Here is a 19,400-nt window from a genome sequence, read left to right on the forward strand (position 1 = left end):
CATCAATATTTATTGTAATTGCAATTATAACATTTTTTTTCTTAATCTCTTACACTTACAGTCTTACACTGCTTCCTCTTTGTTGGTTTAGTATTTAAATAATCTAAATCACGAGTGATAGTGGAGTGGAGTGAGTGAGAGGGACCTCTTCAATCTCAATCAATATAGCGGGAAAAAAAGTACATACTTTTAATAATAATATGGTATTATTAAATAAGGAGGAGATTTTTTTTTCTATGGTTCTTGTCCTTTTGGCAAAATATCAATCAATTGGAAAAAGAAAAAGAAAAGTGGAATATTAACAAGCAAGCCTGAGCTGTTATTGTGCTGGGCAGATAGATGTGCATGCAACCATATGCCATGTTTCCCAAAGATTCACTTGATTTGCTTTATTTATTTTATATACTCATGAGTTGATGCTCATTCATCCGTATTCTAACAAACAAGCAAATATAAATAATATGTGACTTCTTATTCAAATGAATCTTAGATCTGACTGAAGATGATTTACGTTTAACGATAAACTTATATAACTGAAAATTAACTAAAAATATTAATAAATTTAAATTAATCGTGAAAAAATTAAATAGATTATGAAAGTTAATGATTCATGGTTAATGAAGCTGAAAAGTAACAAACTATAGAGTTTAGGCTATAAATAGAAAGGTCAAGTATAATTAATTATGATATTTAAGATCCAACGTAACATGAAATAAGTGGGGGTTCGATATGACTTTGTTGTGGACATAACTTTGTCGCACAAGATACAAGTCTATCTCAATGTATTGAGATTATTCAGTTAAATACTCATTAAAGGATACGTCGGGGTTTACTTTAGTCACTTTCTTTGGTTTTTGCCATGTCATCATACACGTGTAATATTTTTATTTGTTCCTTTAGTCGGTAAGGTAGTTATGCGCTACTATATATTAGTTTTTGTTGTAATTCTTTTCAATTAATGCAATTCATTTTTCTTTCTTCTTAGTCTCCTCAAATCGATCCCAAATTCTCTGGTTCGTTCTCGTAGCTCGGATTCAATACAATGTGCTTAATATTAGCTACTATTCTTATGTTATCAATCAAATCGTAACAAAATATCATTTTAAGTTGCAAAATTATTAATTCTGTATTGAATACCAATCCAAAACGATAGCAATATCAAGAATTTTATTCCAACATTTAATCTATCCACAATCGTATCAAAAGAATTGATGATAGGAAGATGAAAATTTTAAAAAATTACTTGATGATTCTTCGTGAAATGCTTGATCTGGAAGTTGATTTCGTTTGTCTTGCGTTGTCTTTGAGCTCTGAGAATCAACACCATAGTACTAAGGGAATTACACTCGTTTACTATCCATTTATTAAGTATGTTAAGAATCGTTATGTTTAGGTCCTAATTTCTAAGTGATTGGATATATAAATTGTATGCGTACACTTTAATGATTAAGGAAGTTATATATATACCCCATTGATTATATACTTATCATGATTCGAACCTGTTTTCTTCAATCACTCTATTTCGACTAAAGCTGACTATATGGGATCTCGTGGGATCCCATTTCCCGTATTATTTGTACCATATGAGAAATGGAAAAAAAATCGTATTGTGAAATGTGGTATCGGAACTTTTGTCCTAGGAATCATACGAAAATGAGACGCAACTGAGATCCCCGTTTAGTACTATTTAGTACCATATTTTTAAAATTGTATTTTTTTAATTAAAAATATAATTTTTTTTAAATGCATTCATTATTAAAATAAAATGAAAAAATAAATATAGGAAATATGAGAATCTCAAAACCGCGAAATATGATATCGGGAATTCTCGATACCGTAGAAAATGATTCCGAGATTTTTTATTTCCCATAAAATATGGGGTGAGATCAGGGGATCGCATTTCCCCAATTCCATATGGCCAACTTTAATTTCGACCAACCACGACTTGAACAACTTCATGATTAAAGAAAACAAATTGAAGTTGAAGTTTCACGTGTGCGAGATTCAGTTGGCCTCCTCGAGAGTGTTTGATCTAAAATATTCTCCTAAAAAACCATCGTGATTCTTCATACAAAGTTCTTTTATTTTTTCATTATTCTCCGCACAAATATTTATGCATATCTACTTTTACCAATATCTTTTTGCTACCATTTCTATGTTTACTTTTTGTTGACATAGGTGGCAAAATAATTAAAAACTGATGAGAAGTTATTTGGTTTCCATAGCCCCAAAGTACAAACCGGTGGGGTTTTTTTTGGACTTTTTTTTTTGGCTCTCATTAACTCAGAAACTCATATTACTCACCATTATTGCACGACCAAACACACACAATTTGCTCTCTCTCTCTCTCTCTCATACACACACACACACATCATTCCACCACAAAAACAATAGTCTTATCTCCGCCATATCAGCATCAAATTTTGTTGAATATAAAATAAGCTAATTTGTACATGAACTGAAATGTAGAACTTTTTTTTTTCCATTCTTAACCAAAGTCTTACTTTCCGATGATTCTTATGTTGGGACAGATAAGTAATTTGCACTAATTTTAATATTTATTTTAATTCATGTAAGTTTAATTTTGTATCACGTAGTTCTAATGTGCGTCGCATGATTATGAGAGAGAGAGAGTGACAAGAGAGCTGAAATCAGATCGCAGAGAAAAACTAGAAGGAAGAGCTTACGTGTAAACCAAAGACTGTAGTATAAAAGGCATGTGTCACTTGCTCAACCTCTCTCTTACTTTTCTTGTTACAATTTTTTTTTTAAAATTTGTCTCGGTCTTCAAATGGCCAATATATAAAAGTTTGTCTTTTAATTTTCCCAATTTCGCAAGGTAAAATGAAAAAAAAGTTTGTTTTGTTTCCTAAAATCGTGTATCTTATTTTTATTTAGACCAAACAAATTCTTTTAAGAAAAAGAATATAATTCGTTTTTCACTTAAATTTTCTCTTGTTGATGTGATCCAATCTTGAAATGACATATTTCTTTGTTGCTATTTGCTTTTGCTCTCAAACAGGCATTGTTCTCTCACTCGATCGATCCGTGAAATCTCTCTCTATCATTTCATTCTCCATCTCTCTTCTCTCTGGCTGCCGAGTAAACTAACGGACCTTAAAGGAGGAGAGAAAATGAGCGGAGCTGTACTCGTCGCCGTCGCCGCCGCGGTCGGAAACCTTCTTCAGGGCTGGGACAATGCGACGATTGCAGGTACGGTTTAGAATTCCCCATCTGAAACCCTAGCTGCTTCGTATTTTGTTTTTTTTTTCTCGCCGCCATAGCCAATAGCTTCGTTTCGTTTCGATTCGATTTTTTTTTTATTTGCTGCGATTGTGCAGGAGCTGTGTTGTACATAAAGAAGGAGTTCAGTCTGGAGTCTCAGCCGACTCTCGAAGGCCTAATCGTCGCGATGTCGCTGATCGGAGCGACGCTGATCACGACCTGCTCCGGAGCGATCGCCGACGCTCTCGGCCGCAGGCCGATGATGATAATCTCATCCGCGCTGTACTTCATCAGCGGAATCGTGATGCTCTGGTCGCCGAACGTGTATGTCCTCTTGCTCGCGAGGCTCCTGGACGGCTTCGGGATCGGGCTAGCCGTGACTCTGGTCCCGGTCTACATCTCCGAGACCGCTCCGCCGGAGATCAGAGGCCTGCTCAACACGCTGCCGCAGTTCACCGGCTCCGGCGGGATGTTCCTCTCGTACTGCATGGTGTTTGGGATGTCTCTCATGGAGACTCCGAATTGGAGGCTGATGCTCGGAGTCTTGTCGATTCCGTCGATCATTTACTTCTTTCTCACTGTGTTTTTCTTGCCGGAGTCGCCGAGGTGGCTCGTGAGCAAAGGGCGGATGCTCGAGGCCAAGACGGTCCTCCAACGGCTGCGAGGACGAGAAGACGTTGCAGGTTAGTTCTGTTTCTTTCTATGGAGATTTGAATCTGGGGAAATTATTAATATTTTTTTTTGTTATTTGTTGGTAATGTCGGGCTAACAGTGATTATAGCTTATTCTTTATTTCGAGAATGAATTGGCACTGTTGTCTAATAATTGAAAGATCGGCCCTATGATTAGACATGGTGAAGAAAAATCAGATCTGGGACATCACTTGTGGGGAATAAATATTACAAAACCATAACAGAAACATATGTTTAAGGATAATATTAAACAAATTGTATGGCAGTTAAGAAGGGTTGATTCGGTCAAATGAAGCATTTTCTCAAATTATCAGCATTTAAGAGTTTGTCTCTGAGAGTGGGAGAGAGAGAGAGGGTGAGAAAGGGTTCCAGATTGGTCAACCTTTGTGATCTGTTAATTTCTTTGTGAATTTGAGTTAGTTCTTTCGGGTGTTGGAATCAGCAAGCTGTTTGTATTAGTGTTTATTGCATTTAGGAATTGAGAAATGATGTGCAGGTGAGTTGGCTTTATTGGTTGAGGGTCTGGGAGTTGGGGGTGACACATCGTTGGAGGAGTACATCATCGGTCCAGCCAATGATTACGCCGAGGATCAAGACGCGTCCGAGGAGAAGGACCAAATCAAGCTGTACGGCCCGGATCAAGGCCAATCTTGGATCGCGAAGCCGGTGACAGGACAGAGCGCCCTCGGGCTGGTGTCTCGCCACGGAAGCATGGCGAACCAGAGCGGGCTGATGGACCCTCTCGTGACTCTGTTCGGGAGCGTCCACGAGAAGCTCCCCGAGAGCGGGAGCATGCGGAGCATGCTGTTCCCCCACTTCGGGAGCATGTTCAGCGTCGGAGGGAACCACCCGAGGAACGAGGAGTGGGACGAGGAGAGCCTCGCGAGGGAAGGCGACGACTACGCCTCCGACGGGCCCGGCGCCGACTCCGACGACAACAACTTGCAGAGCCCGCTGATATCGCGCCAGACGACGAGCATGGACAAGGACATGCCCCCGCCGGCCCACGGGAGCCTCTCGAACATAAGGCAGAGCAGCCTCGTCGGAAACGCCGCCGAGGGAGGGAGCACCGGCATCGGCGGGGGGTGGCAGCTGGCCTGGAAGTGGACCGAGAGAGAGGGTCAAGACGGGAAGAAGGAAGGAGGTTTCAAGAGAATCTACCTTCACCAAGAAGGCATCCCCGGGTCCCGCAGAGGCTCCATCGCCTCCATCGCCGGAGGAGAGCCTGTGCCCGCGGAGAGCGAGTATGTCCAGGCCGCCGCCCTCGTCTCTCAGCCCGCCCTTTACTCGCAGGAGCTCATGCATCAGAACCCGGTCGGCCCCGCCATGGTTCACCCGGCCGCCGCTCCTCAAGGCCCCAGTTGGAGGGAACTTTTCGAGCCCGGAGTCAAACACGCCTTGGTCGTCGGCGTGGGGATTCAAATCCTTCAGCAGGTAAAATAAAAATCTTCTTTCTTTCTTTCTTTCTTTCTCTAATAACACCTCTTGTCCAGTTCTCCGGCATCAATGGGGTACTCTACTACACACCTCAAATCCTCGAGCAAGCGGGTGTCGGAGTCCTTCTCTCGAACTTGGGACTCAGCTCGACTTCAACGTCTCTGCTCATCAGCGCCCTCACAACTCTCCTCATGCTTCCTTGTATCGCCGTCGCCATGAGGCTCATGGACGTTGCCGGCAGAAGGTAAAAAAAAAAAATATTATTGCCCCCATATATATATATTATCGTCATTCATCACGCAAACTCGTTAAAATTGGACTCTTGTCACGTGAAACAGGAGTTTACTGTTGAACACGATCCCAGTGTTGATAGTGGCGCTGGCGATCCTGGTGTTGGGGAGCGTGATAAGCATGGGGAGCATGGTCCACGCCGCGATCTCGACCCTCAGTGTCGTGGCCTACTTCTGCACCTTTGTCATGGGATTCGGCCCAATCCCAAACATCCTCTGCGCCGAGATCTTCCCGACTCGGGTGCGAGGCCTCTGCATCGCCATCTGCGCCCTCACTTTCTGGATCGGTGACATCATCGTGACCTACTCGCTCCCTCTCATGCTCGACTCCGTCGGCCTCGCCGGAGTCTTTGGCCTCTACGCCGTCGTGTGTGTCATTTCATGGGTGTTTGTCTACCTCAAGGTTCCCGAGACAAAGGGAATGCCCTTGGAAGTCATCACCGAGTTCTTCTCCGTCGGTGCAAAGCAGGCCGCGGCCGTGAAAGCCGAGTGAGAAAAGCCGGTCCGCTCGGACCCCTTTTGAATAGAATTCGAAAAAGAATTCTAAAAGGAAAAAGAAAGAAAGAAAAAAAAAAAAGAAAAAAAAAAGTTTTGACATTTTGTTTTGTTATCTTTCATAATTTCTTGATTAGCTTTCTTTCTCCGGGTTTGGAAATGTTATGTTATTTTTATTTATTTATTAATTGTGTAGAGCGAATCATTTGGGGTAATTTGTTATATTCTTCTTCTGGTAATCGATAAATTCTGATCTCTTTTCTTCCCCCGTGGCATGACGTCCTGTTTTTCGAGTTTGAAATCTTGGGTGTAACGGCTTACCTTCTCTTGGGATGCATTGTCGGCAACGTAACGTTGTTTCCATAGCCTTTGTAAATATACCAAATAAAAAACGCTTTTCAATTTTTTTTTTTATTGTCATTTTTCAATCCATCTACCAGACTGCTTTTGACTAAAATTTCGTGATCTTGATAGACTACCTAATTCCATTTTGAGCACAAATCATGGAAATAAGTTGATTTATTTTTCCGGGAGTTGAAGTAACAACAGGTTAACAGCGCAGCGCCACCAAGAAGCATGGTCCAAGATTCATTCAACATTAAAAATCATCACACATATAGACAATGCCACTTTACATGATTTGATTCAATTACACGACTAATAAACAGAAAGGACACGTTGGTCTTAGGTTCTATGTTTTCCTTGCGTCTTATCAACAGCTCATCAGTTTCTGAGTGAATCACATGTAAACGAGCATGTGAGTGAGACTTGGAACCAATGTGAAGTTCACAACCAAGCACATTCACGCACACCCAAAAAGAAAAGAAGAGAAATGCACATCAAGAACTCCTAAAGGGACATAACAAATGCTCAAAAAGACTCTTTTCCCAGATAAGCACAAACAAGGGAAGAAGTGTAAGAGAAAGGGAAAAAAGGGGTCCGAAAAAGTTGTTTATTCGCTATATATACTCTGCTTTTTCTTTCTCACACCTGTATATGGTTCATATGGTCATAAACCAAGAGAATTGGGGTACATTCCCGAACCCAAAACGCCACGGCAAGAGGGACAAGAGGAGTGGCAACCGAGCCACCGGTCGATGCAATCCGCGTGGAAGCCGTGGCCGCAGTGAGGCAAAACCCTAATGACCACTCCGTCGATAAACTCCGTGAGGCAGATCGGGCATTCGGTGAGCTTCGAGTCGACTCTGGAGTTGTACTCGGCCCTCGGGAGCGATTGCAGAGCCCTCCAATCGAGGCCGCGGTCGGGCCGGAGAGAGGATCGGAATCCGGCGGCGGTCGAGGCCCCGCCGCTCCTCCCCGTGTTGTGGTACCACAGGATCCAAGCCAATCGCCACGTCAGCACCACCACGACCGTGGAGGCCGCGAGGACAAACACGGACGCCGAAAAGAGGATGACAAGGATCGAGTGTTGGCCGGGGAGAAAGAAAAACAAAGCCATGGTGCATGAAAAAAAATGGCTTTTTCTTTTTCTTGAAAGTGTGGTGTGAGAGGATTTTGAATGGTGCCTCTGATCACCAGCCAAAACTTGGCCTTTTCAAATCAACAATAAATTATGGGTAGACCAAGAGCGCCATAATGAATTTTAATTTATTTTGATGTTGTTGTTGTTGACTATTATATATAGATATACGTATATATATATATATATGTACTCGATCTCTCCATCTATCTATCTACTACCAATTATGAAATATGACAAAATCTAACCATACCCATCGTCTGGTGAAATGTTAAATTGAACTTGTAAAGGCCATACTTCAGTTCACAATCACCTCCATCCTGGGAATTATTTATAAAAAAAATAAAAACAAAAACAACCCAGTGTATGGTGTGATTGTCATCGGGTACATTAAATATTCAAGTCAGCAAAAATTTCTAGACACCTAAAGTCGGTCTTGAAATTGAATTCAACCAAAAACCCTTCTTCTTCCGAAAGGTTTCGCGCCATATCCCATTTATTGAATGAAAATCCAACACAGCAAAAAAAGAAAAAGAAAGCAACAACAGAAAAACAAACCCACAAACAACATGGCCAAAAACTACACTTGTGGATCTCTCTCTTTCTATCCTAAAAACCCATCAACTTCCCCAAAACAAAAAAAATGAATAAAAAATAATCAAGTCCTACATGATTGAAAGCCCTAGTCTGATCTCACCTGGGAACACTGGCGACGAGGCGAGCCCCGAGCCGATCAAGACGGCTGACATGCGCAACGGCCCTCAGATTCCCTCCCTCCATGAAAGCCTCGACCATGCTGTTCCCGATGGCCTCGCCCTTGGCCGGGCAGTCGGTGACGGCCACGGCTGTGGGCCCCGCACCGCTGATGGTGCACCCGAACGCCCCGGCCTCGACGGCGGCCCTTTTCACGGCGTCCATGCCCGGGATGAGCGGGGCCCGCCGCGGCTCCACGATCTTGTCGGAGGAAAGCGCTCGTCCGATCCCCAGAGCGTCGCCCATGAGCACCGACGCCACCAGAGCCCCGGCCTGGCTGCTGTTCCACACGTGGTGGGCCATGGCGATGTCCGCCGGCAGCGCCGCCCTCATCTTCTTCGTCGGAGCTTCGAACTCCGGGCTCGCCAGGACGAAGACCAGCTCCTTTTCCTCCGGGAAGGACAGCTTCATCAGCTCCAACGGATCGTAGTTCCGAATCAGGACGAACCCTCCCATGATCGCCGGGCCGATGTTGTCCGCGTGGTATCCCGACACCTTCTCCTCCGATTTCAGCCCCGCCGCCACCAGATCTTCCAGCCCTAGCTTTCCGCCGAACAGCTCGTTGACGGCCACGGCGGCGGCGGCGGCGCTCGCGGCGCTGGATCCGAGGCCGCTTCCCAGCGGGAGGCCTTTCTCGAGCGTCAGGGAGAGCCCCACGGAGCGGACGCCGAGCGACTTCATCACCTCGATGGCGGCGATTCCCGCGCAGTTCCACAGCGGGTTTCGGCTGAGCTTGGCGGCGTGGTCGCCGCTGATTCCGGCGATGGAGACCTCGCCGGGGTGGACCTTCGGGTCCACGGCGAGGGAGACGAAGTCGCCGAGGCAGTCCACGGCGCAGCCGAGGAAGTCGAAGCCCGGGCCGAGGTTGGCGATGGTGGCCGGAGCGAATGTGCGGACGGAGGTGAACACGGGGTCGGGGTCGGCGGTGGTGACGGCCACGTGGGATCTGGATGGGACAGAGAGGTTGCAGCGGATTAGCGGCTTCGAGAGAGACGGAGGTTGAGGGATTTTTATGGCGGGCTGTATCGGAGATTGGAGACGAATCGCCATTGGAGAGATCAGCCAGACAGAGAGAGCGTTAGCTTTGGTGTTGTTTTAGGGTTTTAGTTTATTTCAGATTCAGTGACAACACAAGGGTGATGAGTGACGGAGAGGACATGCGTCTATTATTGTGCATTAATTAACTCACAAACCCCATCATATTAATTTAATCTTCACTAATTTTCGTTCTTATCTGAACATCATCAGAATTCAGAGATAATATAGACTATTTACGTGTCACTATTATTTGAATTTTAAGCACAATAATTATTTCTTTTATATGTTATATTTCGTGTGTTTGTGTTGCAGTAGAATAATTAATATATTTTAATTTGCACGAAAGAATATATGAAGATGCTTAAAAATATTTAGGTCTTAAAACATGAATTTACATTTTTTTATAGATATTTTTATCTTATTGATTAAAAAAAATCGATAGGAATGAATAATATTTGTGTCCAAAGTTCAATATCTTATATTTACTTCTTGGAGAGTGATTTGTATTTAGAAGTAATTCTTCTACTTTATTTATATATATAATATAATGCGCCTCACAAGTGATGTCATTTGATTTAATTTGACGTGATTTTGCAATCCCTTAAGATTTTATTGGACAATGAAAAGGAAATATACCGGTCGAAAAATAAATTCATTCATAAGAGACACAAAAGGGAGTGTCAACTTTTGTGTATTGTACCTTTCAAAAAAAAAACTTTTGTCTGTCGAGTCATGACCATGACTCACCTAACACATAGTTACACAGACAGTGTTTTTAATTTAATTCATCAATTTTATTTATGTTAATGTCGTTCGTCCATTTGCCTGCTTTATGATGTGTCGTTTCTTTTTTCCTTTCATCAGTGGATTCTCACAATCATGTAAAAGTGTATCAAAATAAAGGAAATTCTCAAACAAAATAACAAATAATCAGGCAATCAAGGTGTTCACTTCTTTATGGAAACTTTTATGTGGGCAAACATTCTTTTAAGCTGTAAGCAAATTTTATACCCTGTATAATTTCTCCCTTGCTATTAACGGCTAAATGTCTTTTTGCCTCAAAAATTCAAAGCAAGGATATAAATGGCCAGAAAAATCTGTCAGAATTCACCGGTTTAATGTAACTCACCGCTCTGTCGGCATCAAAAGCAATTAATCTTCGAAGAATACCAATAAGTCTAAATAAGTTTTCCGAAATGACATTGCTCTCTTTAAGTGAATAATACTTGTAAGTTATATTCCTTTCAAGGAACCCAAGTTTGAACATCACAAATACCATCTGATTCTCTTCTCTTTGTTCTATGATTCCTAGCCTCATCTTCTGTGCTAACATTCCCGTTACTTCTTCCGGCGGACATGTCGTTCCTCTTCCTCTTCGGCCTCTTACTCGATTCTTTCTCTCTCTCGTCCATGAACTCCATGAAGCGGACGACCCTCTGTGAGCGCGAGCTTCTAGAAGGTTCCTCCGAGGGCTCTGGAAGTTGGACCCCATATTGGCGCCGGACTTTGCAAAAGAAGGCGGAGAGAGCGGCAAAACACACAATGCCACAGATGCCAAACAGTCCCCAGAAGCTCTCCAGCGAAAGCTGGTCCGAGTCCTCGTCGAAATTATGAGGACTACACGCCTTCTTCGAGAGCCATTTATTGTGTATTTCCTGGAGATGTCCGTTCTCGGACAGGGTTAGGATTGCCGTCGACATGTCAATGGCCAACGGAGAGTCTTTCGGGAATGCCTTGCAACACAAGAAAACAGATTAGTTTGTCTCTGTATATTGGGCAGTCTCAGTTAACAGAATTGAAAATTAAATGATACTGTTTTAAAATTAAATTAAAAGGATCATACGTTAGCGGAAAAAAGTAAATGCCTTGTGACCCAAGAAAAAAATATTCTGATCCTCGGTTCCGTTCTTGTAGTTTTATAAAATAGAAAGAAGTGACTGGAAAAAAAAATCCCAAGTTTCATACTTGATAAACTTTTTTCATACGTTCAAAGAATAAAGTAAGAGCCTTGTGAGTTGCTTGTGACCCAAGAAAAAAAATGTAACTTGAAAAATTCAACAGTTCTAGCAATTTTATATAGAGTTTGGTACTAAATGTTGAGAGATTGATTACTCACAAATCCCCAGCCACTTTTGGTAAATTCTTGTCCTCGAATCGAGAACATACAATGATCGGAGAGGAAGAGCTCAATGTAAGGCCTCTCGTCGATCACGGCAGCGACGGTCCCGTTCCTGAGAGCCTTGACATATTCCTCGGGCGAGCCGAGAGCGATGAGCCTGAACTTGGGTATGTTGAGCTCTTCCCTGAGGTAGTTCTCCGCAAACGAGCCCACCTGGAACCCTATCGGATCGTTGCTCGTTACCAAGGCCTCGATCCCCGTGATCGGCGAAGACAGGTGTCGGACGGTCAGCATCGAAGTCAGGCTAGCCGTGTAGCTCGAGTTTATGATGAGAACCACAAAGAGCCACACAATCAGAACCATCCTGCCCAAAGTGCTCATTGTGTTCTCTCCTGAAAAATATATATTGATAAATTTGAGCACATTTTATGGGGCTTTTGGTGCAGATATTATAGAAACCAAACTTACTATGCGCAAAAAACATGGTAGAAAAACTAAACCTGCATAAAAACAAAGAGAGGATTAGAAGGGTTGATGAGATTACTTCAGATGTGGCAAGACAGAAATTTGAAATTGAAACTTTACCATATGATTGTGATGAGCTGTTTCCTAGGCGGGCCTCGGAACTCGTCGTTGACTCTGTGTTCGAGAAACCAAACAACTGTCCCGATGGAGAGGAAAAAAACAGCCAAAACGCCCCACATTAAAGGAGTGAAAGGTCTCAAGAACGCCCAAGCTATCGATTTCAGCTTTTTGACTGGCGTCACCACGAGCAGGCCCGATTCTATGTACGGCTGAGTGAAATCGACGATCTTTGTTCGGTTTGTGACGATCGTGATGTCACCCACAACCGCATCCAGTTCCTGCAGAAATAAGATTCTCAGAAAAATAAATAAATCAAATCAAATCAATCAGACACATTTAGATACATTACTTACACCTGAAGCAACCATGTCAACAAGCTCTGTATAGCTAGGGTTCTTATGCCCGTCCCCTAAAAGATAAAACCTGAAAGGAACCGGGTACGGAAGCAACTCAACAGCCGCGAGGAAAACGTCGATGCAAAACCCTTTCACGACGTTCGTCCCGCTAACTCTCGACACGAAATTCCTGTAACTGACCCGGTTCGGAACCCCAATCCTCAACTCTCTCTCGTTGTTCCTGAAAACCCAGCCGCGAGGCGTGATCGTCGTCCCGCCGGGCCAAACCACGTCGCCCAAGTGCTGGTTCGCGCTCGAATGGTTCGCTCTCTTCGCATAAAGTACCTCCGGCGAGACCACAGACAGACCAGAGTACTCGGTCCAATACCCTATCTTCTTGTACCCGTGGCCGACCACGTTGACGATCTCGTAACTAGGCCTCAACACTGATCTGTCAGGGCTGAACCCGAATCGGCCGGTCAAACCCGCCATATCGGTCGCGAGTATGTTCTCGATAAGTTCCTCCCCGGATTCGAATCTAGCCAGAGCCCCGAGGTTGATAGTACTCCCTCCCACGTCGCCGAGGCTCGTGTTCTTCGAGAACGAAACGGACCCGCCTCGCTCGAAGAGCCTCTCCAGAGCCCGAGCCAGGATCCAAACGGTGTCGTAGGCGTACAATGCGTAAGGGTTGAGACCGATCGAGCCGTTGCTGAGCCGGTCCCACCTCTGGACGAAGGCCCTTTTGCGATCCGACTCGGGCGTGTACGGACGCAGCGTCAGAGCTCCTCGGACGGAACCGGCGGTGCTCCGAGGCAGCGGAGACTCGGAGTCGAGGACCGTGGAAAGCCAAGCGGAGGCGATCCAGACGTAGCCTTTTCCCATCATGCCGAGCTCCTCGGCCACGGTGAAGACGAGCCGGCCCGAGTGAGAGAAGGTGTGAAGGACGATGACCCGCGACTCCATGTTCTTGATCTTCGCCAGCTGGGCGACCACGTCGGTTCTGTTCGGCTTCGGGTCCGGCGGCAGAGCGGCCTTGTAGGAGATTCTGCAGAGGCGCTCCGCGAGCTTGTCTCCAAGCTCGGTCACGCCGTTCCGGCTCTGGTCATCGTCCGTGTAGATTGCCACCACCTCCGACCACCCGAAATAGCTCACCATGTCCGCGATGGCTGTCATCTATATCAGATTGGTTGTGGTAAACAGTTATAAATGAAACTGTAAACAGTGAATAGTAGTTTAACACAGAGCCCAGGATTGAGAGACCTGGAACAAGTCGCTTGGGGCGGTTTGGAGGAAGAAGGGGTACTGAAGAGAGTTGAGGCTTGGATCAAGAGCTGTGTAGGAAAGCATTGGAATGTGAAGCTCGTTTGAGAGGTGTGAGAGCGCATGTGCCATCACTGCATTTTGGGGACCAATTATGGCCACTGTATCAGACCCCATATACCCTAATGCTGCAACAAACCAACCCTTTCAACTCTTAATCTCGAGAGAAAAAGTTACATTTTCATTGTTGGGAAAATGGTTGAGAAAAATAACAAACACAGCTTTTCTACCAACTTCTTTATATTATTTTGGTTATTTGATATTAGTAGTACCATATATTTACAATTTCTTGCAAACTAGTATAATACAGTCATTTACGGACGTAAATAATTGTTTTTTTTTCTACTTTTCTGATTTATTTTGTACATTTTTTAAGAGAAATCGGTTAACTACTATCATTTGATATATATATATATATATATTTTTTTTTTTTTTTAATTTTCTACTAAAAGTTTAATTTGATAAAAAATATTCCTAGACCACTTCTACAAATACAGTTTTATCATCGAAAATTGATATCAACAATTTATGTTAATTGTTGACATAGATGTCAACAATAGATGTCGATTGTTGACATATATGTCAACAATAGATGTCGATTGTTGACATCTATGTCAACAAACAGAGAACCAAAAACTCACAGATGTCAATAATAGATGTCAATTGATGGTTGAGGGTAAAATTGTATTCGTAAAAGTGAATAGATGTCAATTAATGGTTGAGGAAATTATATTTGTAAAAGTGACTTATTAATATTTTTTGTCAAATTAAATTTTTGGCGAGATATTAGAAAAAACTTATCAAATGGTGATACTTGAAGCAATTTATATTTTTTGAAGGGTGTTTATTTACATTAATGCAAATTCAATGATATAATTATCAAGGAAAAAAAAAAAAAAAAAAACCCACACATTATGCCAAATAGACGGTATTTAAAATTAATTTGAATGTGGAACCATCCTTCTATAACAATCTAGGAACCGGACATAAAATGATTCCTTGTACTACTAATAACTAATCCGTCTTTTGGTTCAAGAGAAAAACATAAGAACTGTGATTATGAACAAAAGAAGATAATGAAGACGTAAGAGAAGAGACTAGTATAGAAAAAGACAAAAAAAAAAAAAAAAAAAAAAAAAGTGTACCTCCTATGATGCCGAGAAAACCACTGAAGTTGGAATCATGAAAGTTGATAGACAACTTAGTTCCGCCGAGAATACTCTCATCCGAGTTCACATCCTCCTCGGCTGCTTTGATGGCAATCTTCGAGACTTTCCCATTGATTGTGTTCATCGTAAAAATAGCTCCGATATTAACTTTGGCAGGTCTTGGTCTTGACTGTCTTGCCTCTGGGATAATTGCCCAGAAGCTGAGAATCACCATGAACACTGATAGGAGCCTCATTTCTTTGGAACTTCCTACACATGTGAAACTAGTTCACACTTTGGTTCTTCATTCATCAACGCTTAAAAAGGTTTGGTCGTAGATATCCTTTTTATTAGTTATACATCTTGAACAAAAGCATATAGGAAGTTGTTTACGAAAAGGATAAGAAATATATTATTCTACAAAAGAAAAAAAGGGCAACTAGGCAAAGGTACAAAATCTTCCCTTACCACAGAAAACAACATTAATAAAGAAAAAGTGTCTAGAAAGCAATACCAGAAAGTGAAAAACTTGGGTCATTCAACACATGGAATTACAATGATCTGAAACAATCACAAGCTCTACTGGGAAAATTTTTTCACTCAGTTTCTTAAAAGAATAGAAGCTGGAACCACCATCAAAGAAGGGAAGGAATATGTATGAATATTATAATTGAGAAGAAAAAAGAAAAAAAGACCCACGCGAGATTTGCTCAAGAGTCACAAGCAAGGAATTGTCAGAATAGTAATGAATAGTATAGTCTGGGATAGAAGGAGCAAATGGGAAGGTTGGTATTCCTCATTTTGATGTCTTCTTTGCTGTCACTACTACTCTTAATTCAAGACTTGAATGGTTTTGTTTGTTTTCTTGTGATAGTGGCGGACAATCAATGGAATGAAAATGAATGATTTATGGAAACCATTCCTCTTCTTCTTGATGTGGATTTTTAGGAAAATCCATGTAGTAATGCTTGTAATACTAATATCCATGTATTATTAGTTTATTTTACATGTGATTTTTATGGAAACGTTTCAATTTATGTTTTTTCTTGCCTCATTGTCACTACTTTTGTTTCTTTGTTTTTTTTTTCTCTATCTTGATTCCAAGCCAGTGGATGATAAAATACTACCTTAAGATCCTATTATCTATGTTTATCTCCTCACACGTGTTTAGATTTATAACACTTGTCACGTCTAGAGTTTTTCTCGGAATTATTATTGAATTGGGAAGTGGTGGTCCTAGGATCTATTTTCTCATAGTGGTTTGATTATAAAATAATGACAGAGAAACTTTATTTTAGTGTCTCATGATCACTAATATGTTTTTCTACTGATAACAAAAAGAGCTGGATCACAAATTTAGCTTTAAGGATGTCTCGTTCATTAATTAATTAATGATTGTGCTATTGAGTCGTGAGGGAAGATCTCAAGGACCCATGTTTCTGTTTATATATTTCTCGAATATAAGTCATTACAAAAAAATGATAAAATCAGAGAGCTACAAAGTGGTGGTAGTGGTCGAAGGCACTCACTGAAAGTGGATCAAGAAAAAGCTTCACTTTTTAGCCTTTTATAAAAAAAATCATAAAGAACATCATTGCATCACTTGAGTTATTTCTGACCTATGATCAAACTATATAGATCTGTTCATTGAAGCTACAAAATCTAATTTGAGTGACCTTTCTCGGTAGCTATCAGTAATTTTCTTTTATTTGTTAACTACTGCTATGGTGTTAAGAATAACATACATCAGAATGAGAATACAGTAATTAAAAAAATAAATAAATAGATAAATAATTAGCTCAGACTCATGATCACAGAAAATTGTGAACATTTGGAACCAAACGACTGAATAATTAAACTCAAGCCCTACAATTAATCAAGAATTTACAGATATTGCAAACTCAAATCTGCAGTTATCTTAAGCTCGCAGCTAATTTAAAAGAACCAGAAAAGAATAAATATACCTTATATTATATGACTATACATGTCTCTGAGAACTGAGCACAACACTGGTGAATCCAAAGAGAAAAACTAACCTAGCGTCAAAAGCAAACCTGCATCACGAAATCACCGATTGTCCAAGCCTCGAGGCCGGAATATTCCCGGCAAGACCAACTTCGACCAAATCGCCGGCGGAATTCGGATTCGCCGTCACGATTCGATTGATTCCACGGAAAAATCAGCCACGCCGGAGGAATGGCGATTCGACGTCTTGCAAGTCCTCATTTCTTGGAGGGCAAGCTGAAATACCTCCAATTCCAAAGCGTAGAGCACAGAGCGCCAAAACATGGTTTGACTTTGAGTCTCGGAAGGAAGCGAGAAAGATGGCCCAATTAATAATGGGTCCATATTAGTCACTAGGCCCAACGATTAAAGATGCTAACAATTAAAGATTGGGATGCCAACTTTAAAAAAAAAAAATCATTAATTGATTCTAATTCCAAAAATTATGGGGATTTTACCACATATGAGTTTTCCAATAGTTTTGGACCAAAATCTAATATATCTATTTTAATCCAAAAAATATGACTACTCATTTTGTGTATTATATATATATATATATATATATATATATATATATATATATATATATATATATCTCTCTCTCTCTCTCTCTCTCTCTCTCTTGTATGGCTAATATTTTTGTTTTTGAGTTGTTGAATCTTCACAGTGTTCACTTTCGTTCTCAAAGAACAGTTTGACGATTTTTTTTTTTCATTTGAAAAATCTAGGAATTCATTTGAAGATTTATTATCATGGATGTCAATAAATTTTTTTGGATGTCAATAAATCTTTAACAGATCAAATTCTTCAAAGATTTATTAACATCCAAAAAAAATTATTGACAAAGATATTGATAAATCTTCAAACGAATTCCCAGAATCTTTGAAGATTTATTGACAATCATGTCAATAAATAATTAAATATTAATAAATCTTCAAACAAATTTCCAAGTTCTTCAAAAGAAAAAAAAAATCAAATGGTTATACGAGAACGAGAAAGTGAACGCCGTGAGAATTCAGCAACTCAAAAACAAAAAATATCATACACATACGAGAGAGAGAGAGAGAGAAAGAAAGCGAAAAATGGTTAAAAACGTAAATATACGAAATTAATAATGTAATCAATTACTAATTATGTTTATTGATAAATTTATCGATTAATAATTATGTTTATTGACTAAAATATCACTATGTTTATTACAAACTTGATCAGAGTTTTGAAATTAAAAGTAATTAATAGATTTTGATTTAAAAAATTGAATAGTCAGTTTTGGAGTTATCCCCTTGTCCCTAACAGTAATAGGGAAAATTGACAAAACCATCAAAAGAAAGGAATTTCAAATACTTTTACTAGCTCTTCAAATTCTGAAACTACTGATTATGATTAAACTTACCAGATTTGAAATACTGACATTGGCAACTTTACATTTAAGGGTTTCCATGACCTAGAAACACAGTTTCGACTAAGCTCTAGAACAATTTTTTTCGCCAACAAACGAACTCTAAAAAGCATACTCCGACGAGGAAAGCATGAAACTAATACTCCAACAAATGTTTAGATGAAATGAAAGGTTATCTCGCAACATATGTAAAAAAATAAATGTACTATGTAAATGGTATTTTTAAATTAAATTGATTAAGACGATACTGTCAGGACTAAAGTTCAAGTACTACACGTTATTTATCATATTGATATGATTTTGAATATTATTTAGAGCTCTATTATTTATTACATTTAATAAAATCTTGATGGACTAATTAATCCTTGTTACATTAAATTATTTATTAATAAAACTGACAAATAAGAATAAGTACATGTGTTTTCTATTCGTATTTCTTTTCTAAATATATGTGAACTCAAGCTTTCAAAATATGAACTCCAAACGTGATAGCTAGTTTGGTTTAGTGATAATCTCACGCAAATTTTGATGGAGATCCTAGGTTCAAACCCTTGAACTGAATAATGTAATCTTTGCCAATAGTGTCACGTGCGTTTGCACTACTGATATATCATGTAATCTATATATACTCCAAAATCATAATTGATTTCGATGAAATTCAGTATATACATAAAAAGAACTATATTGTATTGCTTGTCCGGCATGTACATACTATATACTAGGGCTGTACGAAACCGAACCGAAAATTGGATAAAATCGATATCCAAACCGAACCGAAACCGAAATTTGGAGCCACGTCAGCTAACCGAAATTCGGATTCGGATAACCGATCCGGTTTACAAAACTGGACCGGATATTGGATTTAAATTTGGGAAAATCTGGATATCGGTTATTTTAACCGATTTTTTTAATTAAAAATAAATATATATTAAAAAAATACTTGACCTAATTTTGAGGCAAACCTAGCGTTTTTTTTTTTTTCCAAATAAGATTTTGCAGAAGTGGAAGTACTAAATGATTCTAAGCAAGTTGTTTTGGGTAAGATAATTAATTTGATATTTTATTTGACATATTCATTTG

General features: G+C 40.5%; 3 protein-coding genes across 6 annotated transcripts; 1 reads left to right on the forward strand and 2 right to left on the reverse strand.

Moving 5' to 3' along the window:
• The first annotated feature begins 2,532 nt into the window (after positions 1 to 2,532).
• On the forward strand, positions 2,533 to 6,544 carry TMT2 (tonoplast monosaccharide transporter2). Of its 2 annotated transcripts, XM_089624455.1 has the most exons (6): positions 2,533 to 2,715; positions 3,023 to 3,213; positions 3,342 to 3,908; positions 4,414 to 5,351; positions 5,411 to 5,598; positions 5,693 to 6,544. In XM_089624455.1, exons 2-6 carry the CDS (start codon positions 3,135 to 3,137, stop codon positions 6,135 to 6,137), a joined length of 2,217 nt encoding a protein of 738 aa, XP_089480581.1. In that variant the 5' UTR covers positions 2,533 to 2,715; positions 3,023 to 3,134; the 3' UTR covers positions 6,138 to 6,544. The 2 variants fall into 2 exon arrangements, with proteins under 2 accessions (XP_089480581.1, XP_089480580.1); XM_089624454.1 differs by lacking the exon at positions 2,533 to 2,715 and having other exon boundaries at positions 2,945 to 3,213.
• Positions 6,545 to 7,916: 1,372 nt separating this feature from the next.
• HSK (homoserine kinase) lies at positions 7,917 to 9,611 on the reverse strand. The gene has a single exon (XM_089624456.1). It carries the CDS (start codon positions 9,420 to 9,422, stop codon positions 8,313 to 8,315), a length of 1,110 nt encoding a protein of 369 aa, XP_089480582.1. The 5' UTR covers positions 9,423 to 9,611; the 3' UTR covers positions 7,917 to 8,312.
• A 792-nt stretch (positions 9,612 to 10,403) lies between these two features.
• Positions 10,404 to 15,723, reverse strand: GLR2 (glutamate receptor 2). Of its 3 annotated transcripts, none has more exons than XM_089623513.1 (8): positions 15,432 to 15,723; positions 14,915 to 15,187; positions 13,710 to 13,891; positions 12,468 to 13,622; positions 12,115 to 12,392; positions 11,998 to 12,029; positions 11,527 to 11,921; positions 10,404 to 11,143 (listed from the first exon to the last, which is right to left on the reverse strand). In XM_089623513.1, the coding sequence occupies exons 2-8, from the start codon at positions 15,171 to 15,173 to the stop codon at positions 10,655 to 10,657; spliced, it is 2,790 nt and encodes a 929-aa protein (XP_089479639.1). In that variant the 5' UTR covers positions 15,174 to 15,187; positions 15,432 to 15,723; the 3' UTR covers positions 10,404 to 10,654. The 3 variants fall into 3 exon arrangements, with proteins under 3 accessions (XP_089479639.1, XP_089479637.1, XP_089479638.1); XM_089623511.1 differs by having other exon boundaries at positions 13,710 to 13,897; XM_089623512.1 differs by lacking the exon at positions 15,432 to 15,723 and having other exon boundaries at positions 13,710 to 13,897; positions 14,915 to 15,235.
• Between the last annotated feature and the right edge of the window lie 3,677 nt (positions 15,724 to 19,400).

This window comes from Urtica dioica, chromosome 8, assembly GCF_054948205.1.
Source record: "Urtica dioica subsp. dioica isolate 48M chromosome 8, U.dioica_male_clone48M_v1_H2, whole genome shotgun sequence".
Lineage (NCBI taxonomy): Eukaryota > Viridiplantae > Streptophyta > Magnoliopsida > Rosales > Urticaceae > Urtica > Urtica dioica.

Excerpts from the sequence above, each read along its gene's own strand:
- TMT2 (XM_089624455.1), top strand. The coding sequence starts at position 3,135 with ATGAGCGGAGCTGTACTCGTCGCCGTCGCCGCCGCGGTCGGAAACCTT. Across the intron at positions 3,909-4,413 it reads AGGACGAGAAGACGTTGCAG|GTGAGTTGGCTTTATTGGTT; the intron begins GTTAGTTCTGTT and ends AATGATGTGCAG. Across the intron at positions 5,352-5,410 it reads GGATTCAAATCCTTCAGCAG|TTCTCCGGCATCAATGGGGT; the intron begins GTAAAATAAAAA and ends CCTCTTGTCCAG.
- HSK (XM_089624456.1), bottom strand. The coding sequence starts at position 9,422 with ATGGCGATTCGTCTCCAATCTCCGATACAGCCCGCCATAAAAATCCCT.
- GLR2 (XM_089623511.1), bottom strand. The coding sequence starts at position 15,173 with ATGAGGCTCCTATCAGTGTTCATGGTGATTCTCAGCTTCTGGGCAATT. Across the intron at positions 12,030-12,114 it reads CAGCTCATCACAATCATATG|GTTTAGTTTTTCTACCATGT; the intron begins GTAAAGTTTCAA and ends GTTTTTATGCAG. Across the intron at positions 11,922-11,997 it reads TACCATGTTTTTTGCGCATA|GAGAGAACACAATGAGCACT; the intron begins GTAAGTTTGGTT and ends TATATTTTTCAG.